Source organism: Plecotus auritus (assembly GCF_963455305.1).
Source record: "Plecotus auritus genome assembly, chromosome: 1".
In the NCBI taxonomy this organism is placed as follows: domain Eukaryota; kingdom Metazoa; phylum Chordata; class Mammalia; order Chiroptera; family Vespertilionidae; genus Plecotus; species Plecotus auritus.
The window spans coordinates 63,891,304-63,911,481 of NC_137770.1; the positions used below are offsets into that span (position 1 = coordinate 63,891,304).

The 20,178-nt window shown below is 38.4% G+C and overlaps 1 protein-coding gene across 14 annotated transcripts in view; it reads left to right on the top strand.

Annotated features, from left to right (window-relative positions):
• GABPB1 (GA binding protein transcription factor subunit beta 1) overlaps positions 1-20,178 on the top strand; it is a 67,129-nt gene that overhangs the window by 34,971 nt on the left and 11,980 nt on the right. For 5 of the 14 annotated variants that reach the window (XM_080684912.1, XM_080684920.1, XM_080684924.1 and 2 more), the window contains exons 3-7: positions 390-557; positions 2,449-2,643; positions 3,999-4,110; positions 4,480-4,593; positions 17,472-17,657. In XM_080684912.1, coding sequence (XP_080541038.1) covers positions 390-557; positions 2,449-2,643; positions 3,999-4,110; positions 4,480-4,593; positions 17,472-17,657 — 775 coding nt within the window. Of the gene's footprint in view, positions 1-389; positions 558-2,448; positions 2,644-3,998; positions 4,147-4,479; positions 4,594-17,471; positions 17,658-20,178 lie in introns of all 14 variants that reach the window. The other 9 variants (XM_080684922.1, XM_080684917.1, XM_080684914.1 and 6 more) reach the window with 3 other exon arrangements.

A 20,178-nucleotide genomic window follows, 5' to 3' on the forward strand; every position in this document is an offset into this window, starting at 1 on the left:
TATTTTATTGATATTTCACAGAGAGGAAGGGAGAGGGATAGAGAGCTAGAAACATTGATGAGAGAGAAACATTGATCAGCTGGGGATGTGCCCGCAACCAAGGTACATGCCCTTGACCGGAATCGAACCCGGGACCTTTCAGTCCGCAGGCCGACGCTCTATCCACTGAGCCAAACCGGTTTTGGCTTATCTGAAATATTGACTTTTCCTCCTCACTGAGGAAATTTTTGAAGGCCTCTATGAAGAAAAAGTCATGAGCATAAATTCTTTTTTTTGAATTATTATGTAAACAGATAGTATAATTTTGCTATTTAAACAAAATATAAAATAGAAGGGAGTAATAGAAATGTACTAAAATGACAATAAATGTGGATTTTTTTCTTCTATAGCTGGGAACTTCTCCACTTCACCTGGCAGCACAGTACGGGCATTATTCCACCACAGAAGTACTACTTCGAGCTGGTGTAAGTAGGGATGCCAGAACCAAAGTGGACCGAACACCCTTACATATGGCAGCTTCTGAGGGCCATGCCAGCATAGTAGAGGTTTTGCTTCAGGTATGTGTTCTTTCTTTTTGTACTTTAAAAAGTAAACCCCTTAAAGGGCTTATGGTTTTATAAGAGGGAGAAGAAAACTAGTTTTATTGAATATCTATCCCTCCCCCCATGTTACCTCATTTTGTGTGTGTAAGGAGATCAAATGTAAATTACCTTAAGGTTTTCCTTTGTGAGGGGATAAAACACTTATTCTAGGTATGTTCTTAGTTAAGTCAAACAATTGGTTTCTTAAACCTTGATCTCTGCCATGGCAAGGGACTATAGTTTTGTCTTAACACAGTTAAAATGCTCATGGAAAAGAAATATTAGGCTTGGAAAATTAACAAGTAAACAAATAATGCAAATGGGGATTTTTCTTTAATCATTTAAATGCCAAAAAGAAAATTCTGAAGCAGAATGATAGATTTAGGTATTCTTAATCCTTTTTATTCTGACCTCTAGATCAGCAATTTTCAACTGATGTGCTACAAGAATTTTTAAAACATGCAATACCTTTTTAGTCAGGAGCTCTGACTTCCTTTCCCTTAGATTTCAAATAAAAAATGACCAATGTAATTGGTCTTGTCTTAAAATAAGGTTGCTCCTGATTGTTTAAATCTTGGTATTTGAAATCCTTATATTTGAGTACTAGGGACCCGGTGCATGGATTTGTGCACCAGTGCCGCTGCAGCTGCCCTTGCCAGCCCTGAGCCCAGATGCTGGCGCCCTTTGGTTGCTCAGGCTTTTATATATATAAAGATAGGCACCTAATTTTTTTTTTTTTAAATATATTTTATTGATATTTTTACAGAGAGGAAGGGAGAGGGATAGAAAGCTAGAAACATCGATGAGAGAGAAACATCGATCAGCTGCCTCCTGCACACCCCCCACTGGGGATGTGCCCGCAGCCAAGGTACATGCCCTTGACCGGAATCGAACCCGGGACCCTTGAGTCCACAGGCTGACGCTCTATCCACTGAGCCAAACCGGTTTCGGCGGCACCTAATTTTTTAAAAAGTCATTTTGGAGCAAAAAGGGTAGGTAATTACTATTATTTATTATTTATTTTTTGTAAATCAAACAAAATTATACCTATTTCATGTCAGATCAGCAAAAAATATATTTTTTGGTGTGTTGTGTAACTTTAGTATTTTATGTGTGCTGTGAAATGAAAAAGGTTGAAAATCTCTGCTCTAGATCAGCCTGTCCAAAAGAAATACAATGTAAGCTACAAATGCAAATCGTATATAATTATAGATTTTCTATTTTATAAAAGTAAAAAGCAATTTAAATATTATATTTTATTTAACATATACAAAATATTATTTCTACATGAAATCAATATAAACATTATTATATTGCTTATTTTACATCCTTATTTTGCTGTTTAGTCTTTGAATCCAGTGTATATTTACACATACAGAACTTCTCTATTTGGATTAGCTGTATTTCAAGTGCTTAGCCACATGTGTCTCGTGGCTACCATAATGGACAGTGTACCTCTAGTTGGCTCCCCTTAAAATCTTTATATTGCACTGGTTTTGAAAGCAAAGGATATTTTTGTGTAAATAAGGAACTAGAGTTAAAAATAGAGTTTGGGAGGAATGCTCATAGTTTTCCTTCACTTCTTATTCTGTTCTAGCCCTTCATGCTCACAGCTGGGTGACTGAAAAAATCAGTGCTGCTCTCCTAAGAAATTAGAAGGAAAGCAATTAGGAAAGTCATCATGATAGAAAATCGATTAAGTGACAGATGTGTGGTGATCCTGGAGCATATAGATTATTCAACACACAAAAAATGGTTGATCATGTTAGTAGCAAATTCTTTTAAAGTGTAATGTCTAGAATTTTCATTTCAGCAATTTTTAATATTTCATATTTTAGAAATCTCTTATTTTGAAATATTTTTGTAGCATGGTGCTGATGTCAATGCAAAGGACATGTTAAAGATGACAGCTCTACATTGGGCCACAGAACACAACCATCAAGATGTGGTGGAGCTTTTAATCAAATATGGTGCTGATGTACACACGCAGAGTAAATTTTGTAAAACTGCATTTGATATTTCAGTAGACAATGGGAATGAAGATTTAGCAGAGATATTACAGGTAACTTTTTCTTTTTTTCTTTTCTTTTTTTTTTAAAATATATTTTATTGGTATTTTACAGAGAGGAAAGGAGAGGGATAGAAAGCTAGAAACATCGATGAGAGAGAAACATCGATCAGCTGCCTCCTGCACACCTCCCACTGGGTATGTGCCCGCAACCAAGGTACATGCCCTTGACCGGAATCGAACCTAGGACTCTTCAGTCCGCAGGCCGACGCTCTATCCACTGAGCCAAACCGGTTTCGGCTAACTTTTTCTTTTAATTTAAGAAAATAAACAAAAGATCTCTGTTTTATGGATGATTTGAACTATTCAGTTTGTAGCTTTTCATTTTGGACTTAGTTATTTTGGACAGGCCTTTTCCTCTTTTGCTTTTTGTTCATTACTCTTCATTTTCCTGATTGTAAGACTGTAGTCTTTGCATGTAACATTAGAAGATTAGATAAGATGTTACTTTCTGTGTTAAATTCCTAAATTCTCCTAGACATTTTATTCTATTAATTCTTTTTGTTGCATACCATATGGTTTTGGCTACCATATGGTGTTTCAAAGTCTGTTATATTTCACTAAAAAATTTTTTTGTTTGCAGCCATAATATTGTCCCCTGAGTTCGTGATACAGTCTTTATCATTCTGAGTGGTTTCTTTTATTTCTCACCATCCTCAGAAAAATCTGTGAGCATGGTTATTTTTGGCTTTTGGTCAAGTTTTTCTAATAATCAACATTTCTATTCTTCAGCTAGACAGCATTGATGTAAATTATCTTCTTACTGCCTCTTCTTGCATGTCTTCTTGTTATCCTTCCTAATAAAACTCCTTCCCAATAAAACTCTTCTCTAAGACCGTCTGACTCTATTGAACTCCAGCTAGTTACTTAAAGGATATGTTCAGAAAAATGAACTTTGCCAGGCCTCTTCCAACTCTTTTACTCCTAGGAGTGCAGTTTGGGGGTTAGGTTGAAGATGTAGAACAATTGGAAAGGACATGCTTTATAGTATGTAGTGTTATAGATTGCTGAATATAGTGGGGGAAATAATTTGATTTAAATAATTTAATTTCTCAAGCCACAGGGCAGCAGCATATCTTTCAGCTGTGTTCTATAAAAGCCTTTCAGATATCCATTTCTCCTGTCATTGGATTTTGCTGCTTTAGCTAATGGGAACTTAGGATATAAATTCATACTTTTCGTTTACCTCTATATTCTTAGTAGACAATAAAAAAAGATACCCATTTATATTATATGATTCTTCTTAAATTATAGAATGTTCCTTTATATTTGTGTTTGTACTATGTTGAGAGCCTGTGCTATATGTTCTGGTTATAATTCTGAAAATATTGTGGTGATTTGTCCCCCAGATTGCTATGCAGAATCAAATCAACACAAACCCAGAGAGTCCTGACACTGTGACGATACATGCTGCAACACCACAGTTTATCATTGGACCTGGAGGGGTGGTGAACCTAACAGGTCTGGTATCTTCAGAAAATTCATCCAAGGCAACAGGTATTGAGATGCATATAGGATAGCTATTGGGATTTTAAGCCTTAGTAGGTATCCATCCTTTTAAGAAAGGACAGTTGGAGAACGAGGGTAAGAAAAGCCTTGGTTTTCTTTGGTATAATTGAAAAAACACCCAAATTTTTATGAGAAAATAATTTAAAGAAAGGTGATATTGCAAAACATACTGCAGTATTATCTTTCAAAACTAATGCTATCCAAGCTTCTTTTTCACAAAACTAATATTATTCAGGCTTCATTTAAGAATTGAATAAAGTAAAACAGAGTATCAGATTAAAGCTCCTTAAAAATTCAAATCTATTTTCTCTTTTCTCACAGATGAAACAGGTGTGTCTGCTGTTCAGTTTGGAAACTCCTCTACATCAGTATTAGCTACATTAGCTGCCTTAGCTGAAGCATCTGCTCCCTTGTCCAATTCTTCAGAAACTCCAGGTTAGAAAAACAAGTCACATGTGTACATTAAAAGTTGGAGATTCAAATATTCACAAAGGCCAAGAATCCTAATATATAAAAACCCAGGGTCTGTAACATCCAAAACAACCGAAGGCTTGACCGACTGGAAGTCAGTGCTGGGCTGCTGTGGCGACCCAGCACTGATTGCCCGCTGCTGCAGGTGCTGCGACTCAGCACTAACTGCTGAGGGGGCTGCAGATCAGGCCTGAAGAGAGGCCTGGAGAGAGAAGCAGGGTCTGATCTGTAGCCTCTGTGGAAGCTGTTGATCAGCCCTTGCCTCTCTCTTTCTCTTGGGGCCTGGCCAGCAGCCACGCCACTCTTTCTCTTGGGACTCTCCTGGGGCTGCTGATCAGCCCCGCCTCTCTGATCAGGCTGTTGATAGGCCTGGAGATGTTGACTGGCATAGAAACTGACCAATCAGAACCAAATCTGGGTGAAGTGCGAGGAGCCAGTGGCTGCCTAAGAGGCAGATCTTTTGATGCTGACTGGCATAGAAACCGACCAATCAGAAGCAAATCTGGGTGAAGTGCGAGGAGCCAATGGCTGCCTAGGAGGCAGAGCTTTTGATGCTGACTGGCATAGAAACTGACCAATCATAACCTAATCTGGGTGAAGTGCGAGGAGCCAGGGGCTGCCTAGGAGACGGAGCTTTTGACACTGACTGGCATAGAAACCGACCAGTCAGAACCTAATCTAGGTGAACTGCGAAGGCAGAACCTAAGGTGGGGGCTGAGGAGGGGTTTTAAGGGCAACAGCTGTTTGGTGTAAGGTATAAGAAAGCAGTTCAATTTTTTAATGACCAGTTTGGCAGTATAGTGCATATGGCGGGCTATCAGTCCAGATATAGGGATTATGTATTTTTGTCTGCCAAGAGCATCTCCTCCTGATGAAAAAGGCTCCCCCCATTTAAGCAATCCTATCCTATATAATCTATACTACTAAAAGGGTAATATGCTAATTAGACCGGGTCAACCGGCCATCTTCCGGATGTCTGACTTACTTCTGGACAAAGCCATGCTGGTGGGAGTTGAGGCAGAGGCCGTTAGGGGCGATCAGGCTGGCAGGGGAGGGCAGTTGGGGGCGAGATCAGGCCGGCAGGGGAGGGCCATTGGGGGCGAGATCAGGTCGGCAGGGGAGGGCAGTTGGGGGCAACCAGGCGGACAGGAGAGGGCAATTGGGGACGAGATCAGGCTGGCAAGGGAGGGCAGTTAGGGGCAATCAGGCAGTCAGGGAGAGAGGTTAGGGGCGATCAGGCAGGCAGGCAGAGGCAGTTAGGGGCGATCAGGCAGGCAGGCAGGTGAGCAGTTAGGAGCCAGCGGTCCCAGATTGCAAGAGGGATGTCCGACCGCCAGTTTAAGCCCGATCCCAAGGGGTCCCCGATTGGAGAGGGTGCAGGCTGGGCTGAAGGGAACCCCCTTCCCCTCCCGCCCCCCCCCCCCCCGTGCACTAATTTTGTGCACTGGCCACTAGTCTTATATAATAAAAACCTAATATGCAAATAGATGGAACGGCAGAATGACTGGTGGAACGACTAGTTGCTATGATGCACACTGACCACCAGGGGGCAGACGCTCAATGCAGGAGCTGCCCCCAGCCCTCAGGCCCCAGGCCAGCCAAGGTGCTAGAAGGTGCTAGTAGGGAGTAGGGAAACCACAAGATGTAGTGCAGTTACCCCTTGGCTAATAATAGCAATGTGCATTGCTACCCTGAGGTTTTGAAGAGGCATAAGGAGATAGCAATTACTGGAACCCAGAGACAGAGGGCTTTTTCATCTTTGTTTCATCTGATGTGGTAAGGGCCATAGGACAGTAGCAGGGACCCCCCCCCCCGCCCCCCATTGTCCTGCCAGTCACCCCACATATCAGCCCTGATTGCTGGCCAGGCCTAGGGACCCTACCCATGCACGAATTTCGTGTATCAGGCCTCTAGTGTCATATAAAAGGCTAAAGTGGGCAGGGTTGAGATTATGGCCTTCTGAAGAGAGTGGGGCAGGGCAGGGAGGCCTTAGCTTCTCAGCTACAGATATTTTTAGTCATATGCTCAGTGTTGCCAGATCCTGCTCTTTCATGGGGAGCTGAAAATCTGTATTTTATTTATTTATTTTTATTTATTTATTTTTTAATAAATCTTTATTGTTCAGATTATTACAGTTGTTACCTCCCCCCCCCCCATAGCTCCCCTCCACCCGGTTCCCACCCCACCCTCTGCCTTACCTGCCCCCCTCCCACTGTCCTCATCCATAGGTGTACAATTTTTGTCCAGTCTCTTCCCGCACCCCCCACTCCCCCTTCCTACTGAGAATTGTCAGTCCACTCCCTTTCTATGCCCCTGATTCTATTATATTCACCAGTTTATTCTGTTCATTAGATTTTTTATTCACTTGATTTTTAGATTCATTTGTTGATAGATATGTATTTGTTGTTCATAATTTTTTATCTTTACCTTTTTCTTCTTCTTCCTCTTCTTAAAGAATACCCTTCAGCATTTCATATAATCCTGGTTTGGCAGTGATGAACTCCTTTAGTTTTTTCTTATCTGTGAAGCTCTTTATCTGACCTTCAATTCTGAATGATAGCTTTGCTGGGTAGAGTAATCTTGGTTGTAGGTTCTTGCTATTCATCACTTTGAATATTTCTTGCCACACCCTTCTGGCATGCATGGTTTTTGTTGAGAAATCAACTGACAGTCGTATGGGTGCTCCCTTGTAGGTAACTAACGGTTTTTCTCTTGCTGCTTTTAATATTCTTTCTTTGTTTTTTGCTCTTGGCATTTTACTTATGATGTGTCTTGGTGTGGTCCTCTTTGGATTCCTTTTGTTTGGGGTTCTGTGTGCTTCCTGGACTTGTAAGTCTATTTCTTTCACCAGGTAGGGGAAGTTTTCTGTCATTATTTCTTCAAATAGGTTTTCAAAATCTTGCTCTCTCTCTTCTTCTGGCACCCCCGTAATTCGGATGTTGGTATGCTTGAAGTTGTCCCAGAGGCTCCTTACATTATCTTCATATTTTTGGATTCTTTTTTTTTGCTTTTCCGGTTGGGTGTTTTTTACTTCTTCGTATTTCAAATCTTTGACTTGATTCTTGTGATCCTCTAGTCTGCTGATGGATCTCTGTATATTATTTTTTATTTCAGTCAGTGTATGCTTAATTTCTAATTGGTCCTTTTTCATATCCTCAAGGGTCTCACTAAATTTCTCAGAGGTTTCTAGAAAATTCTTGAGTAACCTTATAACCATGGTTTTGAATTCTATATCCAGTAGTTTGCTTTCCTCCACTTCTGTCATTTGTGACCTGTTTCTTTGTCTCCGCATTTTGGCTGCTTCCCTGTGTTGATAGAGTGGCTTTGTGTGCTAGGTGTCCTGTAGGGCCCAATGGCTCAGCCTTCCCAGTTAACTGAGGTGGACACTCTTGGTGCACCCCTTTGTGGGCTGTGTGCACAGTCTTGTTGTAGTTAAGCCTTGATTGTTGTTGGTATCACTGGGAGGAATTGACCTCCAGGCCAATTGGCTGTGAGGATCACCTGTGTCTAAGATGGGAGAACTTCTGTGCTGGAGACACCCTTATGGGGCAAGACTTGCTTCAGTGGGGCTTTGGTGCTCACTGAATCTGCCCCTTGAGTGTGTCCCTTATGGATCTGAGGAGTTGTAATTTGGATGGTCCCACTCTGATCACTGGGAGATCCAAGGAGGTGCAAATTTGGCCTCTGCCTGAGGCCACCCCAGCAGGAGCTAAGGAGAGATCTGCAGATTCCTCTTCTTTGTTTGGGGTTTTGTGGTGCCCAGATGAGGCCCAGCTGTGAAGCAGTGCAAGCTGCTGATGAGCCTTAGGCCTTCTTTTGGCAGCTCTGGGGCTCTCGGATCCAGCTGCAGTTTGTTAGGTAATTTTAGGTTGCAAAGGGCCAGGTCATTCATATGCAAAAGCCTCTGCACACAGTTTGGGTGGGCGGGGTCGCAGGGAATCTACAGGGTGTAGCAAACAGCTATGGCTGAAGAGGCCCCTGGGTCTCAGTGTCCCGCGATAATTGCTGCAAGTACCTCTGAGAGAAAGCCGCCCTCGCATTCCGCCCGAAGCCAGACAGACCAGTTTCTCCCCATATGAGTCTGGGTCTCCAGAGTCTTACCCAGAACTGGAGTTCAGAGCAGTCGGGAGTTTGTGTTTCCCTCCCAGTTGAAAAAGACCACAGTGAACTCAGTCGCCAGCCCCCTCTGTGCATCAGTACCTCTGCACTTTACTTCCTCACCTCCTCTGAGTCTCAGTGTGCTTTTCTCTTTCCTTCTAGTTGTAGAATTTCCACTCAGCCAGCCTTCCTGTGGTTATGGATGATGTCCATCTTGTCTTTTAGTTGTAGTTTTGAAGTGGTTGTGCGAGGCAGCAATTTCAGGTGTTTACCTATGCTGCCATCTTGGTTTCTTCAAAATCTGGATTTTTAAAAGAATGTTAAATCTTGCCAATTAATTAAAATTTAATTAAATTTTAAAAACTTGTGTGGTTCACAGAAAACATTTCTGTGTGCCCAATTTGGTCCTTGTTTTACTAGTCTGTGACTTTGTATAAATAAAGTATATATGTGTACATATATATTTTTGTTAGTTGTATTAAAATGACTGACAGCTCTAGCTGGTTTGGCTCAGTGGATAGAGTGTCGACCTGCAGACTGTAGGATCCCGGGTTCAGTTCTGGTCAAGGGCATGTGACTGGGTTGCGGGATGATCCCCAGTAGGGGGCGTGCAGGAGGCAGCTGATCAATGATTTTCTGTCATCATTGATGTCTATCTCTATCTCCCTCTCCCTTCCTCTCTGAAATCAATAAAAATATATTTAAAAATAAATAAATAAAATGACTGACAGAATTAGGAAACAGCATACCGACACCACTAAGGGATGATAATCAGTATTAATAGCTGGTTTAGGTAAAGTTTACCTTTATACCTAACTAAAATAGTTCTTGCTATAATTATTATGTAAGCAAAATATTTTTTTTAACTAGGGAATTAAAAAAACTCCACAAAATTCTTCTTACTGTAGTTTCAACCATTGTAGTTGGATTTATATTTATAAGATTAAAAATAATTTTAATGATACTGCTGGGGATCGAGCCCACAACCCGGGCATGTGCTCTTGACCAGGATGGAACCCGGGACCCTTCAGTCCTCAGGCCGACGCTCTACCCACTGAGCCAAACCAGGGTAATTTTTTATTTATCATCTCATTTAATCTTCATCAAAAAACTTCAAGGTTGATATTACTGGATTTGATTCTTTAAGGTACTATTGTTTGAAAGATGTGTTTTTTTCAGTGGAAGAAAACCTACTTATCGCTCTCATTTCTGTCTTTCACTCTCTTTTTTCTGCAAACCAGTGATAATAAGCATTTATCCATTTAATGCTTGAGTATAGGCCTTTTATATTTGAGAGTCTTCAGATATTTCTGAATCACATTTGGCTGTTAGCAATTATGTGCATCATTATATTGACATGCTGTTTTTATAACCTATGTCCAGATCTCTTTGCCACCTTGGTAATTACTTAAGCATGTAAAAGAAAATTAATTTCATTGGTGGTTTCTGTTTGGTTAAACTTGCATATTTTTGTCTTTATTTAAAGTATATATCTTAAAATTAGGTAACTTTTCTTTTTTATTTTTATTATTATTTTAAAATATATTTTTATTGTTGATAGTATTACAGATATCTCCCATTTTCCTCCCCTTTACCCTCCTCTTCCTAGCCCCTACACACCCCCCTAGGTCTAAATAATTTTTCTTAAAAGTCACTGGAAGTTTTGACATTTAGATCTTTGGCTCCATAATTGGTCATACCAACTTCTCTAACTTCTACCTTGAAAATGTTATGTGTGGTCTAGTATGAGAGAATTAGTAATTTCACTGGACTTCTATTACATGTGACTTACAAATTTCTGTGAGCACAATAATTTTTCATTTCAATGCAGTATCATAGCAGAATCTTTTTGAAGATATTTTAAGAACTTGAGTTAAATTTCAGGTGAGTACATTGCTACCAGTGTAAATAAACTACTCAGCCAAGGTGCATAATGAAATATATTTGCATGTGTTCAGGCAAATTATTTCTCTGCTTCTTGCCTCTCCATTTTCTTTTAACATCACTTGTCAGATTCACCCTCATTTTAGAAATGTTTATATATATATTTCCAAGGACATCCTAAGATCTGGGAAATAAAGTAGTACTTCCATTTTACATACGATGAAACTGAGGTTTGTGAAGGTTACATAATTTTCCCCAAAGTATCATGGCAATAAAGTGGTGAAAGGAGGTTTGTGCTGAAGATCTGGTTCCCAAGATGTTTGTGACCACTGTAATATACTGTCTCCTCTATGCAGTTTCTTCCGGTGATCAGAGGACTGGTCTCTTCTAGAGTGTTTATAGATTGGTTTGTCATAGAAATAGATATTTATGTGATTATCATTTTGTCTTACATCTAACAAATGTATCACTGTTCCTACTTTTACTTCTGAAGTGTGTTTGTTGAAGCAGTCTATTGAAATAAATGTTCTGCTCCTCTTTTGTCCTTTTTAAATGACTGAAGACCATAATATAAGAACCATCAGTACACTAATTGGTACTGCTCATATTCTTTTCTTTTACCAGCTAAGTAGTACAATAAACACATCTTCTTGATACCAGATAGCTAGAATGTAGCAGCAGAGGGACTGCATTTGAAATGGAGGCTGGCTGGCTGGCTGACATGGTTCTATATACAAAGGGAAGGTACTTGTGATAGTCTAGGACAGTGGTCAGCAAACTCATTAGTCAACAGAGCCAAATATCAACAGTACAACCATTGAAATTTCTTTTGAGAGCCAAATTTTTTAAACTTAAACTTCTTTTAACGCCACTTCTTCAAAATAGACTCGCCCAGGCCGTGGTATTTTGTGGAAGAGCCACACTCAAGGGGCCAAAGAGCCGTATGTGGCTCGCGAGCTGCGGTTTGCCGACCACTGGTCTTGGATACACTCACTTCACCTGGGAACTGTGGCTTTAAATAGCACCTTTATGATTACATTAGAGCTATTTTTCACATATAAGACAAATCTTAATGTTAGTCCAATGGGATAAAGGATATAACCCTTTCATTGTGAAAACAAATTATATCACTGTCTTTTCTTGATGACATAAGCAAATACAACTGCAGATTGTTAATGCTTGATGATTAGAATGTCTAGTGGGTTTTTTAATGTAAATATTTTCAGTTTTATTCTTTCCTCATAAACCCTTATTTTTATAAGTGTTTAACTTATTTGATTAAATTTGTAAGTCTCCATGGATAATTTTCATGATTCTTTAAGAGAGGTATAGAAAATAATTTGATAAATCTCAACATACTGTGAAGAGTTCTTTGTTAATGTTCACTTTTTAAAAAATATATATTTATTGATTTTTTACAGAGAGGAAGGGAGAGGGATAGAGAGTGAGAAACATTGATGAGAGAGAAACATCGATGAGAGAGAAACATTGATCAGCTGCCTCCTGCACACCCCCTGCTGGGGATGTGCCCACAACCAAGGTACATGCCTTTGACCGGAATTGAACCTGGGACCCTTCAGTCCACAGGCCAATGCTCTATCCACTGAGCCAAACCAGCCAGGGCTTAATGTTCACTTTTTTTTTTTTTTAATATATTTTATTGATTTTTTACAGAGAGGAAGGGAGAGGGATAGAGAGTTAGAAACATCGATGAGAGAGAAACATCTATCAGCTGCCTCCTGCACACCTCCTACTGGGGATGCGCCCGCAACCAATGTACATGCCTTTGACCGGAATCGAACCCAGGACCCTTTAGTCCGCAGGCCGACGCTCTATCCACTGAGCCAAACCGGTTTCGGCTTAATGTTCACTTTTAATAAATGACTGGTTTTGTGAATTACATATTTTGGTTCCTGAGCCCATAGACCTTTGCAAATGTGTATAGTTTTATTAAATAATCATTAGTTCTATTTGGGTCCAGGCCACGCTAACGAAGGATGATGGAACAATTTATATTAGCCATAAATTTAACTTGGCATAATGAATTATGGAAAAATGGTTAATATCTATTGGGTTCTTGCTATATGCTTGTGGCTGTGCCAAGTGCTTTACATGCATTATCTCATTTTGTTATCACAATAGTCATCTGAATTAAGATACTATCATTGAACATTGACCAAGGTTTGATTTTCGGCCTTGAGGTTTCAGAAATATTTTATTAGTATATCCTGAGTTGATATAAGGGACTGACTCACATATAGCAAACTCATGCAAAGGTGATGCCTAAATCAAAATGCTGTTACTTATTTTTAAGGGAGGATACAATTGTCTTTTGATATATGAAGTTAACTTACTCATTTTGGAAATCAGTGAAAAAATTTATAGCTTTTAAAAGTATACACACACATTTTTAAAAAGTTTTTAAAAATCCACACATTAAAAAATGATGTTTTTATTGATTTTTAGAGAGAGAGGAAGGGAGAAGGAAGAGAGATAGAAACATCGATGGGAGTGAGACATTGATTGGCTTCCTTCTACATGCCCCCTATTGGGGATCAAGGCCAAAACCCAGGCATGTGCCCTGACTGGGAATGGAACCAGGGACCTCTTGGTTCATGGGTCGATGCTCAACCACTGAGCCACACTGGTGGGGCTCTATTTTTTTTTAATTTTTATTGCTTTTTTTAGAGAGAGTAAGAGAAAAACATCAGTGTGAGAGTGAAAACATTGGTTGCCTCCTGCAAGAGCAGACCAGGGACTGAACCTGCAACCTAGGTATGTGCCCTGACTGAGCTTCAAAACCACAACCTTGTGGTGCACAGCATGGTGCTCCAACCAACTGAACCACACCGGCGAGGGCAACACACACACAATTTTTAAAAACCTTGTTTAAACCATCCTTCAGAATTTGGGAGTGGAGTAATTGAGGAGAAATATCAGGCAACTCAACAGTAACATAATTGTCATTTTTTTTTTACATTACTAAAACAAACTAGTGGAACTTCGGCTTGGAAATAGTTGGGAATTAATTTGTTAATTTAGGTACCCAATGATTAGAAGGCTTTATTCCTTTAAATACTCTCTAATTCAAGTTTTTTACTAATTTGAATTCCTTTCAATTAATTTTAATTAATATGATAATGGCAACAAGAGCAGGGTTCTTAATTTTTTTGTTAATCAAAATCGTCTTAATACATTTGCCCTAGTTCCACTTCAATAGATTCTGATTGAGTAGGTTTGGGGTGGGGGCCTTGACATCTGTATTTTTGACACGTTCCCAAAGGTGATTCTGAAGGCACACCAAAGTTTAAGAATTTGACCCAAATTTTTTCATTTCTATATGTAATTTAACATTTATTTAATTATTTATTAGGTGCATAGATGAATCTCTAACAAGGAAAAGATGTGGTAGAGAGGACTGGCTTTCTTAATAGCTTTAGTAGTTAAATATATCTAGATGCTTGCTACTTAATGTTTTCAAGAGTTGATTAAGGAGGAGACTTCAGGTAATCAGGATATAATTAAAACAGAAACGTGACACTGATGATCAAGATCAGATTTTTCATATTGAGATGAGAAAAATGTTATTTTGAGCACTTTAAAAATAAAATAAAGTAGAATAATTTTTTACTGTCAGCAATCTATAGCCCCACTAGGATTTACTTATCTTTGAATTTTCCCTTCTTTATATATAGGCTATTATCTAACACATTGATTTCTGTTCACAAAGAGTAAAAACATTTTTTAGATTACAGGAATTCCCATGAAATTGTATATCTTAACAGGTGCTGATCAGTGAGCATTGATAAAATTGTGGTTTAAATAAAATTAATATTATCTCTGCTTATTAAAAAGATGGTACTAGAGGGTGGGGGAGTAATCGGGGACTAAGGACACTTATGTAATACTTAATAAAAAAAAAGATGGTAACTAAATGTAGTTACTTAAACTGAGGGAATGCTTATCTTTTAGTTAACTCTAAGTTAAGTAGTTATCTGCTGTATTTGCTGGAAACTTCCATTGTTCAACTAGATAATTTTATGAATTTTACTTTTATTTTTACTAATATTTCATCTTCCAGTATCATATTTGTAATCTAATTTGCAGTCTAGTTTTGGCTCCTTTTTCTCTTTAGTATTTTGCTTTATTTGATTTGTTGTGGTAGGTACCTAGCTAGTTAAGAGATTTAGCATCTGAATATAATGTTTAAGTTCTATGTATTTAGGCACAATTGAACATTTCTTTTGACTGTCAAGATTTGCAGAGGTTCTGTTAAAGTATACGTTGTTTTATCCCCCTTATGCTCTCATTTCACTTATTTTGGAAAAAGCAAGTATATTCCTAAAACATATATATTTGAAGTGTTCTCATAGTGTACTTTCCTGTGCATAAAACTAAAGGGATTAACTTGTGACTGCTGATTTCTCTATCTTTGGCCAGCCCATTTTTTAAGGTACCTGAGCATGTATTCTATGCTAAGTTCTTAGGGTTTCTTGGGAGCCCATTGTCTTCTTATGTAATTGGTTTCCTTATTTTTTCTTAAATTCCTTACCATAGCACATCTTAAAAAGAAAGCTTTTAGATGAAAGGCAAGAACTCTTATTATTTTAATGACAGTCATTGCAGATAGTGCAAAGATGAAAGTTCTGGAGTTGTGCCTTGATTGTGTGTGATCTCAGAAATTTCTTACAGATGATGATGCTTGGAAATAGTCACTACTTGTAGTTAGCATTCAACCTGAGTGAACATTTCTTTTTCATATGGATATTTTCTTAAAAAATCAAAGCAATAGTCTATGTGTTTGAAAACCTGAGTAGTTTTGTTTTATTGAATATATTACTATTTTATGTCCTACATTTCATTTTATAATTATCTTCCTGAAATTTTCTTAAGTGCTTGGTGATAAAGCCTAATTATAGTTTAAGACAAACAAAAAATGAGAGAACTCAAAAACACAAAGGCTCTTTGCATTTTGAGTATTATCTTCTGCAGTTTGTATTGTAACCCTTGATTATAAAATAAAGCACTAACAGAGTTGTAGCCAGGCCTGCTGCCATGTGTGCATCCTTGGAAAGTAGGGTCCTAGTACTCCCCTGCCTTTAAAAAAAAAAGGTAGTATACTAGTACATATGTAGGGCCTCTGACTTCAGTAAATCCTGTGGTCATTGATATCCATGATGTTCTCCTGGGAATTGGTAGCAACTTAGCATGTTTCTGAGCAACTGTGTATCTGAATAGTAGCACTTGAGGAGAGAATGCTATTTTTTTTTAAATTATACCTTTGGTAAAAAGTTGCCTCAGATAACTCATTAAAAACCCCATATAATTTAGAAATAGTTCTTATGTCACTTCTTTTTTTCAGAAATAGTTATATTAAACATTTTTTATGTTGACAGTTTTCAAACCCATAGAAAAATTGGAGGATGAACTTTATACCTTTCACCTATATTCACAGCTGTTAACATCTTGCCACATCTGCATGTTCATCCCCACCACCAAAGTTTAAGAATTTGACCCAAATTATTTTATTTTGCCAAATTATCTGAAAGTAGGCTGCAGACCTCATGACACTTCATTCTTTAATACTTCAGCATGTATTTCTCAAGAATAAGGGCAGCCTTTTACTATTTATACCACCATTATATTTCCTGAAAGCATCAATGTTAATTTAGTGACATTACTGACATATGGTCCATAGTTCAAGTTTCTTCAGTTATCCCCAAGATGTCCTTTAAACTCTGTTTTTCATTCAGGGTCCAATTAAAGTTCACACATTGTATTTGGTTATTGTTCCTTTTTAGTCTCCCCCAATCTAGGATTATTCTACTGTCTTTGTTGTTCTTTATGACATTGAAATCTTTGTAGTCTAAGCCAGTTGTCTGCAGGATCACCCACATTCTGGATTCATTTAGTTCTTAATAATTAGATTCAAGCCAAACATTTCCGGGAAGAACACAGTGATATTTTGTAATCTCACATTGCATCACATCAGGAGGCACATAATGTCAGGCTGTCCTGATAATGACCGCCTGGTGAGAGTGGCAACCACTAGATCTTTATAGTTCCCTCTTTCTAATGAATGCTAATCTTTGGTGTGATACCTTGGGAACATTTAAATATCTTGTTTCCTCAAAATATTTCACCAATGGTTTTAGCATCCTTTAGGATGTGCAATGATATATATATATATTTTGGTTACATTGATAATATTTCTTATGTTATTAAGTAAGTGTTATATATTAATATATTGTTATAGTAGATCATAGTATATTACTATAACATAATATATTATGCTTAATATATTACGTATTAGTTAAATATAATATATTCATATGATACCAGACCTGCATGCCACTTATTATCAAGGCAACCCCTGTTCACGTAATCCAAAAAGGGAATACTGTTTAGTCTGGCTACTTGGAAAATACAAATTTTCATGTTTCATTGGATATTGAAATGTTTATCAACTCCTATGTAAATGTAAATGGAGTATAACCACATATAAAATCATCTTTTGAATTATGGAATTTTATTAAGCAGGTGTACCCTTTGTTATATCTGTGACTTTAGGAGACCTTACAAATTTTGTACCTCATATAACTAAATGAATAGGAATTATTTATTTAAACACACACATGCATGAATAGTTGGAACTCACTTATTGTAAATTGTGGGACTTGTAGTCATAATGTTTACATAGATATGTATAGCACTGTTGGAGACTAAAGTTTAAAACCATGTACAAGCTTTTCTGTGTAAGGAAGAAGCAGGGAAGGCAAAGGTACTAAAGCAAAAAGAAACTTCTGTTTTTATTTTTATATATGTTCACTGATTTTCACATTTATATTTTTTCCCCCCAGTAGTGGCTACGGAGGAAGTAGTTACTGCAGAATCAGTGGATGGTGCAATTCAGCAAGTAGTTAGTTCAGGGGGTCAGCAAGTCATCACAATAGTAACGGATGGAATCCAGCTTGGAAATTTGCACTCCATTCCAACCAGTGGAATAGGCCAGCCCATCATTGTGACCATGCCAGATGGACAGCAAGGTGAGTAGTAGGCATTTCCATAAAGTTGCCTTAAGTTATGTTTTTATAACCCTTTGCAACAGATTTAGTTGCCTCACTTTATTTGCTTAGGCTAATATTAAAGTTAGCTTGCTTTATCAGAGTATATACCAGGTGGAAAGAAGAATTGGCCCCAAAGTATTCTGCTTGAAAATGAGCTTAAATAAATAATTCAAAATCAGCATTGGATGATAATTTCTTAGTTCATTTAATGCAATTCAGATATCATGTGAGCTTTTAAAAATACCATGTAAGAAAATGCTACCTAAAAAAAGTTGGACTTATGACTGTAATAGATAGCTATGTGGTAGCAACTTTTAGCAGCTTTGTTGACAGTTTTTCCATTTTTTCCTCTCTCGGAAACCACAGAGAGCAATAAGATGGATGAAGTAGAAGCCCCAACTATGTTTTCAGTGAATCTAAAAGGTTGAGAAAACCACAGAATTCCACATTTTAAGTGCTGCCAAAAACATCTAAGAACATTACAGTCAGGGCAAGAGAACTCTCATGAAAACCTACAATGGTGCATCAAGAAAAGAAAAGGGTTGAGTTCAGAAATCAGCAATAAGTACACACTCCCAGCAAGACAGGGCCCAGACTGAATAGGAAGTGCAGTGCAGCCAGCAGGACTAAGATAGATGGAATCAGGCGGAATAGTGGAGGGAGCAGAAAGAGAAGGGGCAGCAAGTTCCTAGCTTAGAAAGCATCACCCTGCACCCAGTCCCCCCAAAAAAGTATGTGCACACACATACTTTTAGAAAATGAGTAGGATTGCAGAGACCATGCCTCTTCATGGCCCGTGAAGGAATTACGGAAGGGAAAGGCTGGAGGTAGAAGTTCTCCTAAACTGCGTTTGGTTTAGCAGTAGAGGAGGTATGACACTTAGGAAAGAGTTTGTCACTGTAGCAGGACAGGAGGAGACCTTGACTTGTGAAGCCTGAGAGGCCTTTCTCCTGTTCTGCAGAAATCACCTGCTGATGGCTGGTCTAAGAGCTCATCAGGCCCAGGTGCTTTCGCAAAGCCTTAAAGAACTAATCCAATTATACAGAAAAGAATAAGTATCTGTATTAAGCAGATACAGCTTTGTTTCCCAAACTTAACATTTATACAGACAAGTCTCACTGATGAACAAATGGAAAGAAACTCATAGTTTCAAATCGGAAGACTCACTATCAAGAAGCTCTCAATTTTTTCCTGACTTCATTTGTAAATATAGTGTGATATATTTTTTTAATTTTTATTATTTTTTTAAAATAAGTCTTTATTGTTCAGATTATTACTGTTGTTCCTCTTTTTTCCCCCCATAGCTCCCCTCCACCCAGTTCCCACCCCACCCTCTGCTCTTACCCCCAATTGTCCTCGTCCATAGGTGTTCGATTTTTGTCCAGTCTCTTCCCGCACCCCCTCACACCCACTTCCCCCCGAGAATTGTCAGTCCACTCCCTTTCTTTGCCTGATTCTATTATATTCACCAGTTTATTCTGTTCATCAGATTTTTTATTCACTTGATTTTTAGATTCACTTGTTGATAGATACGTATTTGTTGCTCATAATTTTTATCTTTACCTTTTTCTTCTTCTTCCTCTTCTTAAAAAATACCCTTCAGCATTTCATATAATCCTGGTTTGGCAGTGATGAACTCCTTTAGCTTGTTCTTATCTGTGAAGCTCTTTATCTGACATTCAATTCTGAATGATAGCTTTGCTGAGTAATCTCAGTTGTAGGTTCTTGCTATTCATCACTTTGAATATTTCTTGCCACACCCTTCTGGCCTGCATAGTTTCTGTTGAGAAATCAGCTGACAGTCATATGGGTACTCCCTTGTAGGTAACTAACTGTTTTTCTCTTGCTGCTTTTAATATTCTCTCTTTGTCTTTTGCCCTTGGCATTTTAATTATGATGTGTCTTGGTGTGGTCCTCTTTGGATTCCTCTTATTTGGGGTTCTCTGCGCTTCCTGGACTTGTAAGTCTATTTCTTTCACCAGGTGGGGTAAGTTTTCTGTCATTATTCCTTCCAATAGGTTTTCAATATCTTGCTCTCTCTCTTCTTCTGGCACCCCCATAATTCTGATTTTGGTACGCTTGAAGTTGTCCCAGAAGCTCCTTACACTATCTTCATATTTTTGGATTCTTTTTTCTTTTTGCTTTTCCAGTTGGGTGTTTTTTGCTTCTTCGTATTTCAAATCTTTGACTTGATTCTTAGGATTCTCTCGTCTGCTGATGGATCTCTGTATGTTATTCTTTATTTCAGTCAGTGTATGCTTAATTTCTAATTGGTCCTTTTTCATATCCTCGAGGGTGTCACTAAATTTCTCGGAGGTTTCTAGAAGATTCTTGAGTAACCTTATAACCATGATTTTGAACTCTATATGCAGTAGTTTGCTTTTCTACACTTCTTTCATTTGTGACCTGTTTCTTTGTCTCCGCATTTTGGCTGCTTCCCTGTGTTGATAGAGTGGCTTTGTGTGCTAGGTGTCCTATAGGGCCCAGTGGCTCAGCCTCC